The sequence below is a fragment of the Camelus bactrianus genome, chromosome 3, assembly GCF_048773025.1.
Source record: "Camelus bactrianus isolate YW-2024 breed Bactrian camel chromosome 3, ASM4877302v1, whole genome shotgun sequence".
NCBI classification, from domain to species: domain Eukaryota; kingdom Metazoa; phylum Chordata; class Mammalia; order Artiodactyla; family Camelidae; genus Camelus; species Camelus bactrianus.
Genome location: NC_133541.1, coordinates 98,668,836 through 98,689,883, shown reverse-complemented (window position 1 = coordinate 98,689,883; position 21,048 = coordinate 98,668,836). Strand labels below are relative to the sequence as shown.

The 21,048-nt window shown below is 38.3% G+C and overlaps 2 protein-coding genes across 2 annotated transcripts in view; one reads left to right on the top strand and one right to left on the bottom strand.

The window, feature by feature from the left end:
• CTNNA1 (catenin alpha 1) overlaps nucleotides 1-21,048 on the bottom strand; it is a 154,234-nt gene that overhangs the window by 41,637 nt on the left and 91,549 nt on the right. The window contains exons 8-9 of the mRNA XM_074360744.1: nucleotides 2,355-2,435; nucleotides 1,002-1,154 (exon numbers count right to left, since the gene is read on the bottom strand). Of these exons, the coding sequence (XP_074216845.1) occupies nucleotides 1,002-1,154; nucleotides 2,355-2,435 (234 nt within the window). The remainder of the gene's footprint in view (nucleotides 1-1,001; nucleotides 1,155-2,354; nucleotides 2,436-21,048) is intronic.
• LRRTM2 (leucine rich repeat transmembrane neuronal 2) lies at nucleotides 11,097-16,757 on the top strand. The gene is made up of 2 exons (XM_010971695.3): nucleotides 11,097-14,309; nucleotides 14,656-16,757. Exons 1-2 carry the CDS (start codon nucleotides 14,306-14,308, stop codon nucleotides 16,200-16,202), a joined length of 1,551 nt encoding a protein of 516 aa, XP_010969997.1. The 5' UTR covers nucleotides 11,097-14,305; the 3' UTR covers nucleotides 16,203-16,757.

Genomic DNA, 21,048 nt, shown 5'->3' with positions numbered 1-21,048 from the left:
TATTAATTCAGGTCAAAGTAACGCTTAATGTTCAAAGAAAACTAGATGTAAAACTAGTAATACATTTAATGTGATTACTACTGTTTTCCTAGAATAGTTTTATGGTACTAACCTGGCCTAATGTCACTATAAATCCAATGAACAAGACACACATTTTACATAAAAGGCTCATTTTCTGTTCATATATAATAACCAACAATAGTCTACAGAATATCTTTTCCAAATATTAGATGTTTTACATTAAGGTTTAAAAAAATCAAATAACTTGCATATATGCTTACCAAGTATCAAATTTTTAAAATAAAGTAATAATGAATAAATTAAACAGTAACATGATTTCAGTAGTCAGAAGGTAGGAGCAAGCCTAACTCACTTGGAAATTAAATAGCAATTCACTCTTTCTTCCTGTTACCTAATAAACCAACCACTAACATACACATTTCTACTGTTCAAACATATCTAATTAGCAACGTGTTAGGGCTCAGTTTCTTCAATTTTAAAACAAGACGACTGGGCTGAGTCTGTGTCTAAGGCAAAGAGTTGAGCACTTGACACACATCATCTCTTTTAGACCTCAAAATAATCCCTAGATAGTCATCATTATTATCCTTTTACAGATTAAAAAATGAGAATTCAGAGGGGTTCAGTAATTTACCAGGATGCAGGCAGTATGACTCCTGAGCTCCAACTTCTAGCCATTACTTTCTATAGGGTGTTCTAAATGTAAGCATGTCATGTTCTATCTTTATCTGCATTTACATTAAGTAGAGATATTAAGTTTCCAGGACAGGGACTATCTATATTTAACCATGTGCATAATTAATGTAAACTGACTAAAACCATAGTTTTGGATAGATATTAAATAATAATGAAAGACTTTTGCCTTATACTTATTGTATGTTACATGAACCCCACACTTTTCAGCTGATTAAATAATATGATTAAAAATCACCACACTCCGCCAAGTTACCCACAGTTAATAAAACTACTAATACACTTACCTCAATCAATTTGTTGGCATGTTCACGGAAAACTTGGGCATACTCTTTAACTTCTTTCTCATTTCCATTCTTTGCAGCTTCAATCAATACTAAAAGTGGAACGTTGGTTTCCAGAAATGAATCTGAAACATGGTCCATGACAGCTTTGCGAAGCTAATAATTAAATTGTAAAAATTTGATTTTATTTCTACCAAGAAGCTAGATTGCTTTTTTCTCGTCTACTTTTAAATGTAATAAAAGCTCATGACAGTATGGCTGCACTTATATGAGGACCCTTGTGTAAGCCATGCAGTTACATAATCCGCAACACAAGAAACACGATTGTAGAGATAATAGCTTATACTACAGTTACAGCATTTCAGCAACAGAATCTCAGTCTTCAAAACAAAATCCTTTTTTCTTGGGAATTACAAAACTAAAGCTTGTATCTGAAAGGAATAATACAAAACTGAACAGAAAACAGCTCTGGGTTGAACTGGCACATAGCCTTGGTATTAATATATATAATTAGCCTAATTGGCTAAATAAAAATGAGAAAGGAAGAAAAAAGCACTTTCTGGTTCATCTGAACAGGGTTAGCACATTATGAAGCTTAAACTACAAGGTTATCTTTATAACCATTTCTGATACCACTTTACCAAAAGGAAAATGAATAGATACATTCCATCTTTAATTTTGCTTTATGTCAGACATGAACAATAAGATGTTTCTCCACTAAGACTGGAAATTGTCTGCATGGTTATTAAATTTCTTTTTAAGTCTTAATGAATTGTTTCACAAATTCAACCCTACCTTTTTTTAAAGACTAAAACTCAATTTGATTCCAAAATTTTAATGGGATTATTTACCATTAAATGAAGAGACAGACCCTCTGTATTTACTAACTGGGCAATCTGAGCCCCCCACATACCTCTATACCCACCATATTTGTACTGGACACGCACTTCCACCAAGGATCAAAGGGAACTGTGAGTGCGTGAACAGAATGTGCTAAGTCAAAATAGGAACTGCGACTTCTGCCTCTGTGTCTAAGTTAACATCACAAGATCCTGCAGGGTACTTTCACAGGTCCCCAAGTCATTTTAAATTGATTTTCTTACCTGAACATCCTTTTCACACTAGAGCTAATTTATTCAGTCCATTCCAGTGGGACTATATTATTCCAGGTCCCCAAGAGATTTTATTAGCCATTTAGAAGCTTATTAGCAACAAAACGAACAGAGATAGTCAGTTCCCTGTAAAAATTCATTCTTTGCCCCAATAAAGAATATGGGCCCAATATTTCTTGGGATTTTAACCAAAACAACAAAATTGAGAATTCAGGAAAGCAACTGGCACTTTCTACCAGCTTACCTGTCTACGCAAGTCTCTGGTCTTCTTGGTCATTTTATCTATTGCAGAATTGAGTGCATCGCTTCTTTCTTTACGCCCAGCCTGGGAAACAAGGAAAGAGATGCACATTTTAGTAACTTACAAGGAAATCTAATGATAATCAATAGCTATATTCAAATCAACATTGAGAAATCCATTTTTTTAGCATAAAGTTGGGAAATACATGGGGAAGGGGGAGCACCTTGTGGCTTTGTTCATAAAAATCTAATCTTACAACTCTTAGGCTCTATATTATCTTAGAATAGAAAGTAAGAGTTTTGCCAAAATAAGAGAAGCCAAGCGACAAGACTTTTGCTTAAAGTTCTACTTGAAAAATTAAATCTGTATTTTAATTCAATGTTCAGCATACAACAATTTCATTAGTGAACCAGCTCTCCTTGAACTGCAAGCAAGAACAGGTTACACCTGATTTTGATGAACTCTGAGATATGAAGAATGTCCAAATGTGAAAGATGGCACTTGGCACTAAAACAATGTGGAAAAGCAGGTTTTAAAACTAAGATGTACCATGATGGATCAGAGTTAGTAATGTATATTGTACAGCTCAAATAAGAATGCTTCTTTGTAAGATTACTTCAGCTGTATTCTTAAAAGTCTAGGCTAAGCTTAATGCAATTGTATTACACAGAAAAGAACATAGCCACTTGAAGAGAAGTATGTAAATCAACATTTCTTCAGATGTTAGGGTATTGACTGGACATTTACCCTGGGGAACAGTCTAAGCAGAATCAAAATAGATGGTAGTTGAAAGAAAAGGGACAAAGGTAGTTATCCCAGATAGAGCTAGCTACACGTGCTTAGAAATACCTACTAAGATATCAGCTAGGTTAAACTATGAAGTATATTAAAAGTTTTTCCTAAAAAATGCCCAGTCAACAAATATGGCTCTTTCTGTAAAACATGTAGTAACCACAGAAGAAATACAAATGGACAAAGGAATTTAACTCAGTGCTCCTCTACCCATGGGTGCCCTCGAGACACTCTGGTATGGATATGCCTTCAGCACCTAAGTCAGCAAAGCAGGTGAAAAGCCAGGGATGGGGAGATGTGGTTACATGTTTTCTGAGTGCTTTTTAATGTATATTTGTTACTCAATTTCTCTCTTATGCCCCATCTGTTAAGTAGGGACAATGACACTTGTTCCTCTGTCCCCATCTCTGGAATGTTAGGAGAAAAGGAAGGAATACTGAAAAATATACGTCATTTAGCAGAGGACAGAAAGGAGACAAAAGAGGATGTAAGGATATTAAGAGATGAAATATAAGTGATAAGCTGATATAGTCACTATCAAATCTGGTCAGGGTCACATCCCTTACCTTTCCCGCCAACAGTTCTGTAACATTAGTGGGTACAAGAAAAAAAAAAGAGTCTCAACAAAAACCGATCAGGTATAAGAACTTCTATCTATCGGAGTAAACTGTGATTTATTCATGGACATCACTAGGAAAAGAACTTGACAAGTATAATTGGTTACTGACAAACTCAAAGATCAAAATACCAGAATCTAACGTAAAGGTGGCCAAAATTGAATAATTTAAAAAAAAAAATCAAACTGACCTCATAAGTAATCCTTAGAACAAGAAAGTCTTGGCACATTCCATGACATCCAAGCACTCAACCCTAAGTAAACCCAGTAAAACTTATTATTTCTAGCCACGTTTTGGGGGGTATTTTTAAGAGATCATTTATTCCAGAAAATATCTGTTATCTGAAACCCAAAAAGTTGGGCTAAATGACCTCATGAGGACCTAATCCCCTACAACCCTCAAATGCCCAGAAATGTCCTCAATTTGGGTAGGAGGATTTAATTAGAAAGTTATATAAAAGCAAATCCTTATACTTGACTTTTGAGGGACTTCCATTCACACGGCAAAATTCACTTTAAGATGCAACACACAACATGAATCTGTTAATTCTTTGTGAAACTACCCTAAAAATCAATTTATCTTTCGTGTTACTTTAGGAAGTAGAGGCTTATGCCTCATTAATCAGGAGGGGGTAGTTTAGAAGCAGTTATTTACTAAAGCTTTTAGGTTATACTAGACAGACCACCTTTTAAATCAAAGCATCCCTTAAAAAAAAAAAACAGTCCAAATAGCAAGTTAATGGTTCCAATCATTTAAAATATAACAGGGATGAGCACACACACATACACACACATACAAACTTAGAAATAAGCTTGATGAAAGGAGAAAGCTTACTGATCTGTAAAACAAGCCCTTACTTCTCTTTGAAATTAAACCTGTCATGATTTTTTACTTCTAGTTTTAGCTAGGCCAAAGTAAAGTTGCTCAAAGAATCTTTAAAATAAGTGACTTTTGCCTCCCACCTAATTAGACTCTACTCACCACTAACCAGAGAGACCACCTAGGCTCACTCAATTTTGATATGTATGTCCCTGCTAAGCAGTGATAAAGAGCTTTCTAAGAAAGAGATAAGGCAAGTTTGGGGTTTCAACATAAAGCTTCTCCTCAATAAGTAAGTATCAGCTGAGCTGAGGAGAGGCGAAGGTTATTAGCCGGGGCTGCCTCCAAGCAACACAGTTCTGGCTGAGACCATGGAAGGGCTTTCAAAACCCATCTTTAAGAGAAGTGTGAAGAAGCCATTCCACACTCCTGCGTGGACGAACTTCCAGTTATTTAAACACACTCTTTACTGAGCATCTACTCTGCATCCATTGGAGTAGGCAGGCGTAGCCATAATCCTTCTCTCAGAGGGTTTCTAACCTGAGATAAATTAATTCAGAGCAATACCAAATTCAGTAAGACTCCATACTGTGCTGGGCCTGATGGGAGTTCTGAATGACATAACAGTGGGTCAGAGTAGTACGTAAGTTATGTAGGAAATTATATTTAAGTTTGGCACTGACTTTTTTTTTTTTTTTTTTAAGCATGAAGAACTAGAATTTCCTGGAGGATTTTATCCATTTTGGTGGTGATCTCTGAACGAAGAAACATTTTCTTTTCTCCTACAACTCCCTCACCCACCCATACCTCTGCCATAATGCTGTGGACAGTGTGTCTCAATGCTGTGGATGGTGCATATGTCCACCAATTCCCTGCCTACATCTTACCACTTCTCCATTCCTTGACTCCATCCAACTCTTCCATTTGGGAAAGAATGAAATATGTCCCTGGCACTGCTGGTGGTATCTTAAGGAGCATCTTAGTCCCTAGAAATAATGTGACAAAGGTTCTGAGGTCCTACAAAAGACTACTCAACCTGAAAGGTAACAGCACAAAATAAGCACAATGCTTCCAGGGAAAAAAAGAGTGAAAACTTCCACAGTACTTCCAGGGAAAAAAAGTGCTCTAATTTGAAGGCTCTACATGATCTCTTCAGGGTTCTGCTGCCAGACGCTTCCTTCTCCTCTAATTCTGCACACCCGCCCTGCTGGATCCCAGCCTTTCCCGTTATTTCAATGCCTATGGTGACTCTCCTATCTTCCACACTATGAACCATTCACAAACACTGTAATTCTTCAGACATGACATGCTCTCTCTCACCTACATGGAATACTCTCCCTCCTTTCTTCTAACTCCTATCCATCCTTTTAGATGCGTCATCACACCTTCTTGTTGAAGTTTCCTTTGGCCACCCTCAACCCTAAGTTCCAGTCAGGTGTCCCTCTGGGGTGTCTCCACAGCACCTCGTGCTTCCCCTCACAGCCATTCTCAAATCATACCCTGGGATACCTGCTGATATGAACAAATGAGAAACTAGTGACCAGTTAGACATGTTTAAAAATCATAGGACTCAGTGTGTCATCTATGTGACATTATCAGTCTCCTGCTTTCTTGATATTAGTGAAAATATAGGCTTTTAAAATAACTTCAAATACTGCTTCTGTTTTTACTGTAATCTAAAGGAAGGCTGGATAGAGTAGCAGAGGAAGGTAAAATCCGAAGGTTCAACCCTGAGACATTTAAGACCTATTTAAAAGAAAACAACAAGTTCTGATATATTTAATGGGAAGGTCTAACTCGATACAATGCCTCCATCAGCCATGAGAAAATTAAAATAAAAAAAACTAAGAATCATGATATTCTACAAGACTCAAGTCAGAATGGGCAACTGAAGCCTCCTTCCCCCAAACACAATGAAAGAGAGAGAAAAGAACGGAGCAGCATTGTCACTTCCAGGTTCTAAAGGGGAAAATGAGGGTTGTCATCCACAGAATAGAGGCCTTCAGGCAAAGCGGGGGTAAGGAACTTTAGAATGGACGTGATATCTAAGGTGTTGCTGGAAGGCTTTAGGGAAGAATAGGGTCTCTAATAGTAAAGAGACTCTTTAAGAAAAATGTTTGAAAACTAAAGGAGACTAGCACCCAGTAAAGAGTCAATTCATGTCTTCCTATGTAGAATTGAAAGTTTAGCTGTGGGCTGGGCAATACATTATCATGCAATATACATTTAGTGAGTAACATGAGAAACAATTTGACCCTGGTTGTTCTACCTGGTCCACACACAGCTGATGGGCTCTCCATAAGCTGAACATGTGACAAGAGTCATTGGGAGCCTCAGGCAAAGACTATGTAGCTTAATAACAGAATATAATGGTTATATAGACATGCATTCCCAAATTCCTTTCAAACCTTAAAAGTTGCAAAGACAGAAGTTTCTAGTTTGCCTAATGCTACCTATTTCATCCTAAAAATTAAAAAACTAGGTAGGGAACTCCAGGGTCATATACTATCACCCCACTTTCTTTCCCTTTCCCCTAAAAGAGAACGGAAGCTTAGAAATGAGCTTTACTGGTTTGTCTGGGTATTTTCTCAGATGACAACCAGCCTTGCTTACTCCCTTCAGATTTTTCTCGGCTCCATGCTGCATTACACCTGAAAATTTGTCTATCAGTTCTAATAAGCTTAGGTATTTTCAACTCTGGCACACATGCCAGAATACAGCTTTCGATGTTTTTCCAACGGTTAACATTCCACGATGGCCTAACTATGCCACATGCAGTTATGTAGCTGCTATAACACAGAACTATTATTAAGTGAACCGCAATGAATATGTTGTGCCTTTCCACCAAATCCTAGAGGATCAGAATGAGTGTATAAACTATTCCTTTCTCTTCCTGGGGAAAACAATAACAAAATCCATGGTGGAGAAAAGTTAGAGAGCCAATACTAAGAGGGTCCTGGCATAAACTGAAGCATGTAGCTGAGATGCTTCAATCTCTTTTTGAGACACCAGGTCTCTTCTTCTTAAAAAAGATAATCATCTATTTGTTAAACAGCAACTGCATAGTAAGTTGAGATGTTCTCAGATGCACAAACAGGTATATAAAGCAAATAGGTATACAAACTAAGTATAGGTCATAAAATAAGACCTTAATTTTGAAGATACTAATAATCCAGGAAAAGAGAGAAAATGATTCAACTGGGAAGGTATTTCAGAAGGATTTTAAAAGTTCAGTTAACTGATAAAAATCAGGCTAAGATTTATAATAAACCAGGGAACTTCTCTGGTTTCTATGTTGATTAAAAAAACAAGAAAACCTTTCTAAAGGTCTTTGATAATCTATTCCCTGCTAAAGATAAAGGGAATCCTTGTTTACTGAAGATTCTATAAATCTCATGTTCACCAACTGGAGCTTCATATTTACCATAATACAGCAAGTGTGTGTCTTTTAATATTAAGAAAGATTCTCATCAGTTCTGCCATTCATTAAAATTAAGTATACATAGCAAAAACCACAAAACTGTCTAAAGACAAATGACTAATGGGAAAAAAATTTGTAAAATATTTGGCAAACAAAATTAATTTAACAAGCAAAAATGTCTTACAAATCTTTATGGAAATGACCAATTTTAGGAGTGGGAAGTGGGAATGAGTGAAATACACAATCTACAGAAAAGAACAAATATAACCATATACCTATATACAAAATGATGGCTCAGTCTCATAATTAAAGAACAAATCAAAGAGAGCATTTTTCACCTACCAGAGTCACAGATATTTTATAAATTTTGCTAGCTTTCCAATACAGAGGCGGGAAGGAGTGCACACTTACAGACTACTGGAGGAAGCATAAAATGGTTTAAAAGTTTCTGGAAGGCAATGAGGCAATGCCTATCCATTTTAAATATACATCCCCTATAATCCAGCAATTTGCTGCTAGGAACTTACCTTAAATATAAACTTGCCTAAGGAAGCAAAGATATTAAAAGAACATTCATTTTACACTGTCTGCAAAAGCCAAAAGCCTCAAAACAAACTACATGTCCATAAAGTATAGTATAGCTATACATGCATAAAGCTATGAAGCCTTAAGATACACACACACACGTGGGGAAAAACTATGAAGCCATTAAACAGAGAGAGACACACACACACACACACACACACACACACACACACACACACAAGAAGTGGAACAGAATCAGCTCCCATGGGAGTTCAAGCTTAGCAAGTCACTTTTCAGCAATACGGGGTCAGTATCTCCACAGCAACTATAATGTTGACGTGCAGCTATAAGCCATTCCTTCTAAAAGTCATCTTATTCTCTTTGGGCTGAATTTTTGTCATTGATTTTCACTGCATTGAATGTTCAATTTTTTTTTTTTTGCACGCGTTAAGTACATGTTGCCATCTCTAGCCCAGAGCACACTAAGAGGGTTCTCAGGGAATGACTTCAGCAACCAAGACTGCTATCATCTAGCCAATATACATGCAAATTCATTCTTTTAAATTTAGCCAGTTGGGTCAAAGAATTCACTAAAATTAAAAGAGATTCTTCAAGTAAACATGAATAGATAGCTTAACTCCTAATCCTATCCTATACAAATGGCTTTTGTATAACCTGTGACCATCTATTCAGATAGGAGGAAACTTGTCTAAATAGAAAGCTACTCGAAAAGTAGAAAGGGAGAAGCAGGAAGGACAAATCCAAACTTGGCTCTATTTCAGAATAAAAAACGAAGCCTGCCACGCAGAGGGTGTGGGAAACATGAACATGATGAAGTCGCTGGCAGGTAAGAATAAGAAAAGCACTTGGCAATATAAATTTCCATCGATCTATGCATTAATCAAGACTTCAGGTAAGTTCTGTTTGGTCTGGATTGGTCTGATGTCTACAATAGGTGAAATAAAAGATCTTCATGGTTTAAATGTACCTCTGCTCAAACTTCTATTAAGATTTTCCCTCACCTAATGTCCAACTAAGGTGCTTAATCTTCTAGTACCGGGCACAGAATACAATGCTAGCACAACAGAATTAGGCTGTCAATTGACCCTAATCCTCCCACCGCTGCCTCCACCCCACTACCCCCAACAGCAACAACTGCCAAAAAGCACATGCCTCCAAAACTAGATGAAGAAATCCTAAACTTTGTAAGTTGTAGCATCAAAAGGAACACAACTCATCATCACCAGTATAAGCATCACTCCTTCCTACTGCTTTCTCAGTCATGCTTACTAAAGAAAACAAAAGGACTTTTAAAAACAAAATCAGTAGAGGGCAAGGACAGGAACATGGATCCAGTGAAAAATAGGAATTCTGTACGCCTAATGTGGACAGTCTACTTTTCAAAAGGCTTTTGAAAGAAAGATTCTCAGTAACACAGATACTTATTTACATTCAACAGTGGTCCCTCCCTCCCCCCGTGATTTCAACATGACTCTAAGAGCCTATAATTTTGAATGCTCTCAGACCCTCCGGCTCTACCTGGGACAATCAACTACTCTTTAGCCCACCTCTAACACGATAGGTTGGTAAGGCCATCAATTCTTACATATTCTGTCTGTCTCTCTCAGATAGGCTCTGTTTCTTGGAAAGATAACAAGCTAATGTTTAGCACTAAGCCCCAGTAGTTTTTCCTCTTTTTCAAAGAGCAAATTAAAAAAATTTAAAATAGACAATCTTTACCTCCAAATATATGCATGCTTGAAAGCAGTAAACAACTCTAGAACTGATCATTATCCTCTCCCATCCTTCTTTCCTCCTGCCTCCAAAAACAGGAGAGTAAAACCCACTTACTCTGATACAGGTCTTGATACAATAGAGGCTCAAGTATGTGGCTGTCAACTAAGAACCCTAAAAGGTTCTCAGCAGGGGATATACTCAAACCCACAAAATCTAGGACCTCTACCCTAAAAACTGCTATCACTTTTTGATAAATATGAGGAGATTCTCCAAATAGCAATGGTCAAAACTGGTAGCAACAAGGTTTATTTTGACAATCTTCTCCACAGCACCTCTGTGCAACACCTCTGGGTGCCGAGGCATTAAAATTTTTGGAGTCAGGTATGATTAAAGAAACAGTCATTTTAGCATAAAGCAAAATCAAACTCCCTGTCTACCACAAAAAAATAGAAGACTTCATGTTATATTATCTATACATCTGTTTCTTCAAGTGGGAAAATAATTTTCCCTAATCAGCAACATATATTAAAAGCAAACTTTCATGCAGAGTAATGCAGATAACTACAACACCTAAGCTCTGCTGCTTGGCTCACTTAATTTGCTTAAGACCATTTCCAGAGAGGACAGACAGGTTAGATTTTACTTCTCCTTTGCCTTGTCATGAACAACTAAAGCAGCAAAAATTGAAACAGATGATATGAAGAGCACCTTCCAGAGGTTGTATTGCCACTTTAATTAAGTCAAAGGCGTATGTACGCAGAATAAAGCTGCTCTAAAATGAAACCAAGAAAAAGTTTCATTCAGAAAGAACATGGGTTTCTTTTTAGTCCTTTTAGCTAAAGAAAGATAAAGATTCAAAAATGATACAAAATTCCATCAATGGAAACTGTATAATCCACCAATTTTAAGACAAACACTATGTCTTCTTTGATTCCACAGACTATAAACCTTTTGAACCCAAAGAGAGGGCAAGTGGGCTGGTGGCCTAGAGGAACTGTGCTCTGAGTACTGTGATACAGCAGGCTTTACTGCCCACATCTCCAGATGCACCGAAAAATAATTACTCTTGATTGCATTGGTGCTTTTCTGGGCAATTTCCCTTGCCCACAAATCTGTTATAATAGTACTGGGATAATATAATTTAAGGATTTTCCATTTGTTAGTATGTAAGAAGTAGGCCAAGCAGACAAGAGAGCAAAAAAGGAACAAACAGTCTAGGGGGAGGGAAATGCTTTTCCCTCTAAATTTTCATATACAACTCATTCTTAATCATGATTGTTCTAATCCAATTGATTCTAACGCTTTTCTCCTCATGGATCTAATGTGGTTACTTCAGGGAAGAATTTAATCCAGCTCCTACTGCCTCTCAAAGGCTTTTTTCATCAGAGGTTGGCTAACTTCAATAAGAGCAAGGACAATAAATACATACATACATACATACATACATACATACATACATACATACATACATACATAACAGAAACCACCCTTATCAGACTTCCCTCTTTGGAAGTTTTCAGAGCAAGTTCCTACAGAACAGTAACTCTGAAACCTAGGGTCACAGATTCTATAAGAATTGGATTATTTTCTATCTACAGAAAAAGGCACTAGCAACAAAATTCTACAAGCCAATTTTGGACCTAGGATAAGAACTTCTAGCCTATAGAGAGACAGCCTTCAGAAAGGATCGAGGTCATTGGGGGAGTAGCATCCTTGAAGTCTAAAACAGGACTTCTCTCTCCCTTCCTTAACCAGTAAGCAGGAAAGCAGTGGGGATACAAGTCCCTGAGAATAAGGGGTTCTACTCATGGGCAACTTCGGCTTGGGGACTTCTCTTCGGCCTGGGGAAGTGGTCTTAGAACTGCACTGCAGTGTAAGACTCTGCCTGTCAAATTTTCCTTCCTCTCTCCTTTCAGAAGTGTCAGATACGCTCTGTGGTCTAAAGATGCTATAGACCTCAGAGTATTTCTGCTGTCTTCTCTCTCCCTTTACACTTCCCAGGCATTTTCCCCAAGAAATTCTTAAACTTCTAATCCTATCACAGGGTCTACTTCTAGGAAAAGCCAAACTACACACCTGAATTTGCTGCCATTTCCACAGAGCCCTGAGGGAGGCACCCTGGAGTCTTCTAGTCCTCACTCCAGTGTCATATTCCAATACAAACTACACCCCTTAAGATAATCACTTCTTAGACTTGCCCAGAGGGATGAAGCCACTGGAAGCCAAGAGGCTGGTGATGTTCTGGTTTCACAGATGCCATGGGTAGTTTTGAGATTTCTGCCTACAGGTCTGAGACAAGAACCACTAAGGGTTAAGAGCCAATGGTATGGGAGAAACAGCATGGAGCGCCAAATCAAAATGTCGATGTATACAGGCCTTACTTTTGTCAGGCCTGAAAATATAACTCTGACTCATGCCAGAAGTATCTTTCATGTTTATACAACACTAAACATGGAACTGTACATTCATGACCAAACTCTGAAAAGTGACACTGTTAGACAGGGATTAGATAGTGTTAGGTCAAGTTAAAAACAGCCAAAGCAAAAATCCCATTCCTAAGTGTAAGTGATCTTTTGTACCCCCTAGGAAGATTCTAACAACAGTTAGTAAAAGACTCAAAGTCAGTTCTTTAGGGTGCCAGTAGGCTCTTTTAAGTGTGCAAATACTCTATTGTTTGAGGGCCACAATGCCCCAAACTCAGTATCAGCTGAGGCTTTTAGTTGAAGGAGTGGGTGAGATTCTGAGATAAATATAAGAGATCATGTCAGAATCCAGTCATGCTGTGTCACCTGTCCTAAATCATTTCTATTCCACTGTTAACACTTAGGGCATGCAGTATTAAATGGCTGTATCAGCCTACCCTTTTCTCCTACTAAGACATTCAAAGATCAAATAGCATTATTTCCTAATCAGCATTGTGATAAAGCATTATTATAAAACAGGACAGGAGAAGAAATCTTTTTAACTAGCTTTCTCCTCATATTTTCAAAAAGCAAAATAATCAAATGTTTCATTTTCCAAGCTTTTTTTTTTTTTTGGCCCTTTATTCTTGGTTTATGATGTTATTAAACTCTTAATGACAAAGAAGCCAAGCTCACTTAGCTAGTTTACCAACACATCTGAAGCAAATCATAGTCATACTTCTATTTTAACCAAGCATGACAACAATGTGATTGACTAGCTTTCCAAACTACCAGAGCAGCAGGCACTAATTTTCACAGGCTGCTGTTAAATCAGCACTTCATAAATCGTGCAGGCTCCTGCCCATTTAGATGATCTCTCTATGCAGAATCGACAGTCTAACACTGGCTCTCCCAAGCATTAAAAAATGATCACTCTGCTAACCCAACTCACTGTTCAGACGGGTCTTCCTGAATGCAGCCTTTATTACAACCTCACTGCTGCTTCCTACACTGAAGGAATACCATGTTTTTAAGTCAGGAGTTCTTCTTTCTCGCTTAATATAATCAGGGGGTCTTACAACGACCCTGATACTGTTACAAAGCACAGTGCTTTTTAACAGTAAAGCTTCTGGAAAACCCAAACAAAAGACACGTCACCCGGTGACGTCAGCCTATATACAGTTCTGTGTGGTCGCAGCACATAAGCAAATCCATTCTTGTGCCGTTTCTCGGAAAAGCTTTTCAGTAAATGCACTCATGCTGCTCCAGGAGCTCTTCTCTGCAACAAGCTGCCCATCTGCCATCAACAAGTTAAGACCGAGAGAACTAACGGCTGTAGAAAGGAGAGACTGAAGCTTTGATTAACCAGCTGAGCAGTTAGAGGAAGACAAAATTAATAACTTACATTCAAAACTGATTTAGGTGATCAGAGTGGTCACAGAAAATGAAACCACTGCTTTCGAGAGGAATATCCTAAGGAAAAAACAACTCACCCTGGTGGATTCAATTTTACTAAGAAAGCCTGGGACACAGAAAAACAGGAAACTGCTCAAAGGCTCCTGCATATTAGAGCCTTTTACAGACTCACTGCGTTGAGTCTAACAACCGCGACTGAATGCAGCCTCCAATGTGCTCAGAAGAATGGGTAAGTCCATTTATTTATGTGTTTCGTACAGTCAGCAAGGAATCACACTTAAAAATAATAAGCCACTGATTTCACATTTTATGAGGGAATCACGTCGTTTTTGGATTTTGACGTTTAGGTAAAAGCATATAAATACTGCTGATGACAGGACATGTTTTATGTTCTTTTTTAATGGTTTAAGTTTTGCTCTAGTCATAAAACAAGGTTAGTTTTTCTGCAGCAAATGAAAAATAAGTTACATGCAGTGAAATCTTTTGCCATAATGTTATGCTGTTGTTGTTTTAAGCTCATACGTTCTGCTGAAAAATATCCCATGTTCTTGTTTTTCTTAAACTATATTCTGCAGGCTTACATTTCAAGTGGCCATTAGGGGCCCCTATGCTGGCAGCAATATATGCAATGAGTATGGTTTTAAAAATGCTGCCTGCCCTGGGTATGGCGTGTCCACACAAATGCCGCTGTGAGAAGCTGCTCTTCTACTGTGACTCTCAGGGCTTCCACTCAGTGCCAAACACCACAGACAAGGGCTCTTTGGGCCTGTCCCTGAGGCACAACCACATCACAGAGCTCGAAAGAGATCAATTTGCCAGCTTCAGTCAACTTACCTGGCTCCACTTAGACCACAATCAAATCTCAACAGTAAAAGAAGATGCTTTTCAAGGACTATATAAACTTAAGGAATTAATCTTAAGTTCCAACAAAATATTTTATTTGCCAAACACAACTTTTACCCAACTGATTAACCTGCAAAATTTGGACCTGTCTTTTAATCAGCTGTCATCTCTGCACCCAGAGCTCTTCTATGGCCTCCGGAAGCTGCAGACCTTGCATTTACGGTCCAACTCCCTGCGGACTATCCCAGTACGCCTGTTCTGGGACTGTCGTAGTCTGGAGTTTCTGGATTTGAGCACAAACCGTTTGCGAAGTTTGGCTCGCAATGGATTTGCGGGATTAATCAAACTGAGAGAGCTTCACCTAGAGCACAACCAGCTGACAAAGATTAATTTTGCTCATTTCCTACGGCTAAGCAGTCTGCACACGCTCTTCTTACAATGGAACAAAATTAGCAACTTGACATGTGGGATGGAGTGGACCTGGGGCACTTTGGAAAAGCTAGACCTGACTGGAAATGAAATAAAAGCCATCGACCTGACAGTGTTTGAAACAATGCCTAATCTTAAAATACTCCTCATGGATAACAACAAGTTAAACAGCCTTGATTCCAAGATCTTAAACTCCCTGAGATCCCTCACAACCGTCGGCCTCTCTGGCAATCTGTGGGAATGCAGCCCTCGAATATGTGCTTTGGCCTCCTGGCTGAGCAGTTTCCAAGGTCGGTGGGAGCATTCCATCCTATGCCACAGCCCTGACCACACCCAAGGAGAGGATATACTAGATGCAGTCCATGGATTTCAGCTGTGCTGGAATTTATCAACCACCGTCACTGCCATGGCTACAACTTATAAAGATCCAACCACTGAATATACAAAAAGAATAAGCTCATCAAGTTATCATGTGGGAGACAAAGAAATCCCAACTACTGCAGGCATAGCAGTTACTACTGAGGAACACTTTCCCGAACCAGACAATGCCATCTTCACTCAGCGGGTAATTACAGGAACAATGGCTTTATTGTTTTCTTTCTTTTTTATTATTTTTATAGTGTTCATCTCCAGGAAGTGCTGCCCTCCCACTTTAAGAAGAATTAGGCAGTGCTCAATGATTCAAAACCACAGGCAGCTCCGATCCCAAACACGACTCCATATGTCAAACATGTCAGACCAAGGACCGTATAATGAATATGAACCCACCCATGAAGGACCCTTCATCATCATTAATGGTTATGGACAGTGCAAGTGTCAGCAGCTGCCATACAAAGAATGTGAAGTATAATGTCTACCCATCGTCAAAAATTACATCAGATAAGTAACCTATTTTACATAGTAGGGGCTAAATACATATCTAATTTTTACCAATGGTGACATTAAGCCTAATTTTTCCAAACCAAGTGGAGACTTAAGTTTTTGAAGTGTTGAAGTATTTTTAATTTTTTTTTAATGAAACCATATTTTAAGTGTTAAATGAAGCAATGCTCACTTTAATTTGCACTCTTGTTGGAAATTCTAAAAATGCTTACTTCAAAATAAGACATTTCATACATGTAATTATATACTATCATGTGTAAACATTTACACTAAGGTCTCCATATGCTAATTTTTTCTACTGAAAACAGTTTGGAAAAAGCAGAAAGAGATATGGATCAATACTTGTTTGATTACTGCTCTCCACCCCAAGTACCACAAATGGCTTGCTGCTTAAAGGAGACTTAGCAAAGTTCTCTTGTATCATAATTTGGTATTTACTCAAACCTAAAATTTACAGCCAGTGTGGGAAGTAGAATTTCATGTATGCAGAAGACTGGTCAATATTAAACACTCTTCTTCCAGAGTTTTTGCCTGTGTTAGTACATATTATCAAAGTCCACATCATGAAATCAGAACTATTTATGTAATTTTAATAAGCTGAGTGACACATTTAAACAATGAATCCAAGTGATTGTGAAAAGATCTCAATACAATGAAATCAATACTAAATAATTCCACTGACTTTGTATCATACATCTCTAGTTTGACTTATAATGGACATGTTGATTTTTGTGGCATTTAGATAATTATTTTAAACTAGTACTAAATTACCATTTTACTAATTAGTTTACTAAATCCTACACTTACATTTATAGGTGAAAAAAGATAGAAATTATTTGGGGAGAAAAGATAAACTGAGTCAATTTAATAATCCTATGACCGGCTGCTCCCTTGAGTTTGAAAGCACACATAGAAATATACTCTCTTCCTCCCTCCCTCAACTGTCACGATCAAAGATGCTCTGCAAAGGGGTTTAAACCTCTTTCGTCTGCCTTTTCCTGATTTTCAAGCCTCAGAGTGTCAAATTTAAAATAACTGGCTAGCAACAGATACAACACTGATTCTTGTCAGAACATGTTTTAAAGGAACCATGAAAATGGTTATATGCTAAATTTTGACCTCTTAATAAACACCTATTTGCACTGTAAGAGCATGTTTCCAAGTGAAGGGGACAACACATATCTGAGGCAAAACTTCTTGAGGTGGGACACTCTACGTGTCTATGCAACCACACAGTGGTAACTTGAAGGTGCCACGGGAGGTGAGGGGATGAAACAGAAAGGCAGCATTTTGAAATCTGACTCTTGCAGAAACAGGTTAGCAAAGTTAAAAGGTAGCCAAAGGAGGCAAATGGGTAACTGTACACGATCTGCATCAAACAGGGCAAGGCCCTGGGACCTGCAGCTGAAAGGGGGAGAGGAGGTTCTCCCCTATTAATATAAATGTTCCGTGATTAACAAATGATAATGATGCCACACTTTTCATGCAGAAAAGAGCCACAAGTATTTTGTTTCATCAATCATTATTTCTACAGAGAACCTATGACATATTTAGGATTTAGATGCAAGTTACCAATTCCTACAGAATTTTTCCATAAATAAGGTTCCATGTATGCAGTTGCAAAAACCATGAAATTAGACTACTGACTTGACTTTAGAAGAATGGCCATTTTTACAACTAACATTAACTGATGTGAAAAAGGGCATAATCCTTAGAGAAAACCATAAAACCACCATAAAAAAAAGTTACCTTTTACTTAACATGATATCCTTCATTCAAAGCATATTTCTTCCCAGGCCTGAACTGAAAACATGTTAAGATTATAGTTTAACCCATGAGATTTAATACTAAGAGAGGGATGTCTACCTACATTTCAAAGAAAATGTGTCCCAGTGAAAAGCAGACAAGATTACATATTACTGTAAAAATGTGCTCTCTACATTTTTTTTTTTTAAAAAGGGAGACAGATTAGCTTGGCAAAGTCTCAGCCCATCTCAGCTGATCTTCAGCAGTGAGCCTTTCATTTCTTGTTAACCCAGACCCTGGGACTGCCTCGGCAGGGACAGAAGCTGATTTTCTGGCAGAGAGCACAGCTCACAGCTTCCTTACAGAAGGGCTTGATCAGAAGCCCCCATTACAAATGAGAGCTCCACAAGCTAAAATTTACCAACCCATTCATCAGGGTAGCCATGGCCATTTGTCAGGGAAGAGCTCTGTCACAATACAACTGTGTCCTGAGCACACAAGAGTCCCCTAGCCCTGAAGGATAGCAAAGAAGTAGTTTCCATCATTTCAACCACAACCCTAAATTAATTAAAACTGTGAGAAGGGTGAGAAATACTGGCTGGGAATGCCCACATTAATCCTAAAGATTACAGTTAGTAAAATGGACTATCAATTGGCAAAATCCTTAATGTACGTAGAAGAGTCAATTGGAAAGGCAAGCCATTTAGTAATTCAGGGGAATAGCATATTTAAGCTACCAAGGCATACTTTCAGTTGGGAGGGGAAAAAAAGAAAAAAAAGGAAAAAAAGAAAAAAAAAAAAACAAACCAGATTCTTTTGCCCTTCATTTTCTGGGTAATGCTCTCTGAGAAAAGTGAATAACAGTGCCAAATAGCATTACCCTTTTTCATTTAAAGTGCAAACTTCCCTTTTCAATTGCCTATAGAAGGCAAGACTCCTTTTAATTTCAATCTATTTCTGTTTTGGTATCAGCACAGGTTTGAAGATGAGACTGTTAGTCATATGTGCTCTCTTTACCAACTGGCTCGGGTGGAAACGCATCACAACTACACTGCAGATCCTGGTAATACAATGTTAGGCCTTTCATTTTTTGGTGTCGTTTTATCTTCTTCAACACCCTACCCCCCAACTTTCCTTTTAAATTTTCTGGGTTAAAGGGAAATGACCACTTAATCAAGAACCAGAAAGTAATTAAATCTCTCTGGAAAAGGAGAGCTAAAGAAGTCTATAATACTGCACCCACATAGTAACCAACAGCTAGTCTGGAATCATTTATATTCATTTCTGTAGCTTGCCAGGGATTTCAATCACCTTTCTGAAATGAGAGTGGGCTGATAAATTTGCAAATCCACACACAACTAAGAGAATACCCATTGCCAACATCAAATAGCAAAGATACTAATTTTTAAGCCAAAAATCTGCACTAACACATGTAATTTCTTAATGTGCCTAAGTTAATTTCTGTACCAATTCAATGAATGGAATTGATTGAACTTCCCAACTCCACTAATTATTAAAATCCATCTGCTTATTCTAATGCTAGTCACCAAGAGCTAGACTCCATCTTTCCAATAAAAATAAGCCCTATGTAGCACTAGGTCTGAATCCTAAAATTCAAAACAGGCATATCATTTTCTTAAAGCATATTTCCTACACACAGCTATTGGGGGGGGGGGGGGAGGCTATAAATGGCCTGTTCTCTCTAAAATGTGGATATCAATATGAAATTTTAAAACAGTATTTTCAGAAGCTGACTTAAATGATCATTTTCCTAATAAAGCAATACAGTAACAGACCTGTCTCAAAACTGTTTTGGGACAAGCTTTTCATATCTTACTGGTTAAAGTACTTCGACCAGAAAAAGACAAAGATAAAAGTGATAGGCCATCTGTAGATAATTAAATATTTCTGTTCCTAACCTAGGGCAAACTCGTAGTACTTGAATAATTTAAGCCCAAAAACAAATAGTAAATGACTATTTAAGCTTTCATACTGCTACTGCAAACATCTGGAAATGTCTGCTACTCGTTCAACTAACCTATCCTTTGATAATTTTTTAAAAGCCTGATCTATAGAATGTTTGGTGAACCTTCCTATCAACACTGAAACTGGAAACTAAAAGTACAGTCCAAACACATTGTGTTCAATCACCTTAAGAGCCATTTTTTTGGGGGGCAGGGGTGGGAGGTGGGCAGTGGGTTGGTGGGGGGCGGGGGTGGGAAGAAAACAGTATTATACTGGGGGGGTGGGGGAACAAAGTGCAGTGTACAGGAAAGTTTTGTTATTAAAATTGTGTATACTGTAAAAAGTGAATGTCTTTTTTTAAGCTTTTTCTTCATAACCTATCAATTTTGACAAATGAAACTTAAAAAAATCATTTATGACAGATACAGAAACCTTAAATGAACAGTTGTTTTGTACCATGTTCTCTACAACACCAAATGTGCCAGTTGAAAAAAGGGCAGCTAATCATCACCTGCCTTCATTCAGAGAGACAAAAGCTAGGCAAAGAAGTAAAAGGGGGGAGGCAGCACTAGCTAAAAAAGCCATCATGCCAGTAAACAGCAGTCATGCAATAAGAAACTGCTGTGTCACAAGCCTTAGCAAGTGGACCAACAGCTATCTCAGGGGCCTAGAGTGGGCTGCCATGCCCCCTCCTCCCTAACAGTGGAATGCTGCCACAGCCTGGGGGGCTTCAAAAAGGTACTCAATTGCCTATACCCAGAAAACAGCAACTTGGCCTCTACCTAGGGAGTCCATTGGGGTTTGATCCTAGTAGTGCCTTGCACACCACTCCTGAGAGGAAGGTTCTCAAGTGCTGACCATGCTGGGATTTCTAGGATCCTTACATGACCTACCCTACCCCAGACACTAGCTCAGTAAATATGGATAGGGGAAAGGAAGTGAAGATTTTTAACTAGTGCTCCTTGCTTGGCATAGATAAACATCCCCAGGACAGGATGCTTTGCCAGAGCAGCACTAGGGGCAGAAACTGTCCTGGCCTTGAGTTGACTGCTAGCAAGTCGCCATACTTGCCAGAATGCACTTACTGCTTCTCCAGGCCGGGA